Genomic DNA, 4,117 nt, shown 5'->3' with positions numbered 1-4,117 from the left:
GTGTGGAGCAGCCTGGCAAATAAATATTGAAACTCATCAACCTGGGAGCTACAAATAGAAGCACTTACAAAGCGCAGTGGGCCCCACACTGGCCCTACAAGGAAGGCAACTGACCAAAATCGAACAAATCAACAATTTCAATTCAGATAAGCATCATGAAGAAAATAAAATGGGTTAACATGAAACAAAGTGGCTAGAAGGTAGGATGGTCAGAGAAATCCCTCCAAAGTGACACTGAGCCAGGAGTGGGATGATGAGAAGATCTTAGCCTGGGGAGACTGAGCGGGCAGTGGTGCCAAGGCCTGAGCATGGGAGTGCAGCGGTGCTGATGGGCTCGTGGGTTCTGAGGACTGGAAAGAGTGTCAATGTCTGGAATGTGGCTAGGGGCTGAAGAAGTCAATGTCTGGAGAACGGCAGGGGCTGAGCCAAGGAGGATTATGGCATAAATAAAATGTCAACCATTAGGGACTTGTTCCAGGATTCCCAGGGGACACCAAAATCCACAGATGTTCAAGTCTCATATTAACATTAAATGGTGTAGTGTTTGCATATAACTCTGCACAGCCTCTGTATGTTTTAAACCATCTCTAAGTTACTTGTAATACCTAATACAATGTAAATCCTTTGTAAATAGTTATGACAAGGAAAAAAGTCTATGTACGTTCAGTATGGACACAACCATCCTTTTGTTTTTTTTCAACTATTTTGATCAGAGATTGGTTGAATCCACACATGTGGAACCCAGAGATAAGGACAGCTAACTTTACTCTTGTTTTTTTTTTTTCCACTCAACATTATAAGAATATTCTCAATTAGGAAAAATGATTTGTAAACATTTTTAATGACTGTATTAAAAAATCATCATATAAAAAGAAAAGAAAGTTGCTTTCTACTTTAAAAATATCATCATATGATGTACCACTCACATGGGGTAAGCTCTAGGATGGAGATACTCCCCACTCAGGCTGTGACAGAAGGCAGTGAGGAGAGGGCTTCAAGCCGTGGGAATCGGGATAGTCCCTCTTGCAAGAGTCCTTACTATTATTTCTCCGTCCTGTGGTCAAGGTTCAAAGTGACAGAAGCCTCCTGACAAAACTCCAGAGACTGTCGGTACGTTCTGTTCACAGTAGACAGCATCTCAATTCCAGAAACTTCCCTCTCAAGCCGCCACTGCTCCCACCTTTGTCCCATCCCTTGCACTCTGACTCTCATGGCTGAATCAGTAGCAAATGCAAACTCTCGAGTGTACCCTGCTGAAAACACTTCCTGGCCTCCCATTTGCAAGGAACAGGCTGTGCTGACCAGGCCTTTTTCCTTTCTCCTCTCCCACCCCAGTTCTTGGCTCCTGGCTTCCCTGGAAAGCCATGGTACTCCACCAGTGCCTCAGTCTTCAGGGCTGGAGCTGCAGGGTCTGCGGAATTCCTGTCCATACTCATGTATCCACTTGTTGGCCACTGGGAGAGGACAGAGAGGAGGAAGAGGGCAGGATCAGCAGGACAGGGTAGCAACACTAGTCTGCAGCCACAGCCCTAGTGCCGCCTACACTCTGCACTCCGGGCAACTTGCCTGCCCACCAGAGTCCCCATCCTACCATGGACCATAGCTGTTTTTCCTAGCAGAAGTAAGTAGCAAAGAGGGCACTGTCCTCTGGAAAAAGCCCCCCTGTAAAGTAAGTTTCAAACATGTTTGAACTAAGTCACTCAGCCTTCACTGTGAAAGCTCACCTCCCCCACAACCATTCCAGAGTGATGAGGGGAAAAGCAGTGGCATCTGCCAGCAGTGTCTACCCTAGCACAAGAGCCCTTCTTCCACGTCTCTGTCTTCAGAGCTAAATGCAGCTGAACACATATAGGGCATAAACCTGTCCATCTGCGGCTTACTCATCTCTTTGTTGTGTGACTGCCTCCTCGTGGGAAGGCACCAAATGGTAGAGGTGGTGGTATAAAGGTCCTCTCCTTGGGGTAGAGCACAGAGCACCATATTCCTACTCACTGGTCTGGTCAAGTCAAAAACCTGTTGACACCTGCTCTGTGATATGATCCCTGCCCTTTACGGGCTCCCAATTTGTTGGTCTGATCATCTCAACGTGATACAGCACAGCAATGAGGTTTTGGAATGAGAAGGCTCTGCTAGGCCTGCCCACCCCTCGTTTCACTTTACTCTGCACCCCTCACCCCCTCCTCATGCCCAGAAAGGCAGAACTTACCCCACTTATCTCCCACCAGGACAGGGCAGCCAGCATGGAGGGTGTCACTGTCCCCTTCACCATTCCTGTGCAGGTTCCACCAAAACAGTGCTGCATTCTGAAAATAAGAGGCCCAGGCCCAGGGACGGTCAGCCCTGGTGTTGACCATCCTCAGCATTGATAAATAAATGCTCGGTACCTCTGGATTCTCAGGGGTTTCACGTCCTCAGAAAGGACAGGGTAAGAACAAATGTGTATGTGCCATTTAACAAGACACCTCTGCATGCAGTCTGGGGGCAAAGCTTGCATAACGTGGCATGAATTGTATGAGTTGCCATTTACTTTTCATGCATAGGTCACATAGAGGGTCTATTCTGCTCCAAGCCCTGGAGATACAGACACAAATCACGTCCAGTTCTGCTCTCAAGGAGCTCACAAGAGACAGACATAAAATAGAGCAGACGAGACAGCGTGGTGAGCCCTAGGAGAAAGGTGAACATGACAGTCACCGAGGAGAAATGCCCACCAAAACCACAAGAATTTCATTCACTCAGAAGCTCATCTTTCTTTAGGCACTGCCGCTAATGGAATGGGTGTTATCAGAATCCGCATTTCTCTAGCAAAGAAGTTGAAGCTCAGGACTTTAAATAATGCGAGTGAGAAGCAAAGACAGGCCTCCAGCCCAGGTGTTTTGACACCAAATCCTACCTTTTCTCCTTCCCCCGACCTTCACGGTTTTTTTAATTATACACTTCCTATAGTCTGACTTTAACCTTGGCCCTTAGAAGTAGACAGAGCCCCCTAGTAATGAAGAGCTTGCCAGGATGCACTGGCAGCCTCTGTGTTCCCAAGCCTAGAAGAGACGTGAAATGCCTGAGCATCCAGAGGTACCGAGCATTTATTTATCAATGCTTAGGACAGTCCACGCCAGGATCATGCTACATGCTTTAAAGGTGTGATCTCGTTTACTTATCTTCGTTTCATTCCTGAATCAGGAAAAGGCTGCCAAAGAGTTGGTTGATCTAAAATTTGGAGGAAATGCTGATTTGTTAAGCAAACCTCCTGCTTCCTGGCTCTCGGTGCCTACCCTTTCCACATCTCTTACTGCAGCACTTTGCCCACCTGTTGACCTCTCTGTGTGCTCCTGGAGATTTTCCCTCTACCCTCAGACCTCTAGCTCTCACTGCTGACTGAATTAATGATGAAGAGAACTAGCTGCTGCACAGCTGTGTCCAAACATTTTTTTTCTCTGCTGCACATTGGAAGAAAAAGAGTTGTCTTGGGCCACACATTAAATACACAAACACTAACAAAAGCTGATTAGCAAAAAAAAAAAAAAAAAAAAACGCCAAGAGTGGTGGCTCATAACCGTAATCCCAGCACTCTAGGAGGCCAAGGTCAGCAAATCACCTGAGCTCATGAGTACAAGACCAGCCTGAGTTAGAGCAAGATTCCATCTCTAAAAAATAGCTGCACACTGTGCTGGGCACCTGGAGTCCCAGCTACTCAGGAGGCTGAGGCAAGAGAATGGCTTAAGCTGAAGAATCGGAGGTTGCTGTGAGCTATGACACCACGGCACTCTACCCAGGAGTACAAAGTGAGATTCTCTCTAAAAAAAAAAAAAAAAAAAAAAACAAAGAAAAAGTTTCATGCATGTTTTTTGTGATATCCCATACCACAAATAAGCAAAAAAAAAAAAATCCCTACAAAATCAGCATGTGCCCCCCTGCAAAGCCACAGGTCAAATACCCCTATGGTGTAGAGTCTGTAGGTGAATAAAACACAAAGTTCTTATATTTGAGGAGTCTATGGTGACAGGGAAGACAGACAAGTAATCAGCTACATGTACTATAAGTACATAAGAAACAGAGGGACAGGCTCGGTGCCTGTGGCTCAAGCGGCTAAGGCACCAGCCACATACACCTAAGGTGG

General features: G+C 46.4%; 1 protein-coding gene across 2 annotated transcripts in view; it reads right to left on the bottom strand.

Moving 5' to 3' along the window:
* Nucleotides 1-815: 815 nt before the first annotated feature.
* Nucleotides 816-4,117, bottom strand: part of P4HA3 (prolyl 4-hydroxylase subunit alpha 3) — a 51,506-nt gene continuing 48,204 nt past the window's right edge. The window contains exons 12-13 of one of the 2 annotated variants that reach the window (XM_012801563.1): nucleotides 2,207-2,296; nucleotides 816-1,454 (exon numbers count right to left, since the gene is read on the bottom strand). In XM_012801563.1, coding sequence (XP_012657017.1) covers nucleotides 1,209-1,454; nucleotides 2,207-2,296 — 336 coding nt within the window. In that variant the 3' untranslated portion in view covers nucleotides 816-1,208. Of the gene's footprint in view, nucleotides 1,455-2,206; nucleotides 2,304-4,117 lie in introns of both variants that reach the window. The other variant, XM_003780905.2, reaches the window with a different exon arrangement.

The sequence above is a fragment of the Otolemur garnettii genome, unplaced genomic scaffold (genome assembly GCF_000181295.1).
Source record: "Otolemur garnettii isolate 467f Iridium unplaced genomic scaffold, OtoGar3 scaffold00001, whole genome shotgun sequence".
In the NCBI taxonomy this organism is placed as follows: Eukaryota; Metazoa; Chordata; class Mammalia; order Primates; family Galagidae; genus Otolemur; species Otolemur garnettii.
Note: the sequence above shows the minus strand (reverse complement) of the source record. Positions and strands in the feature narration are given on the sequence as shown.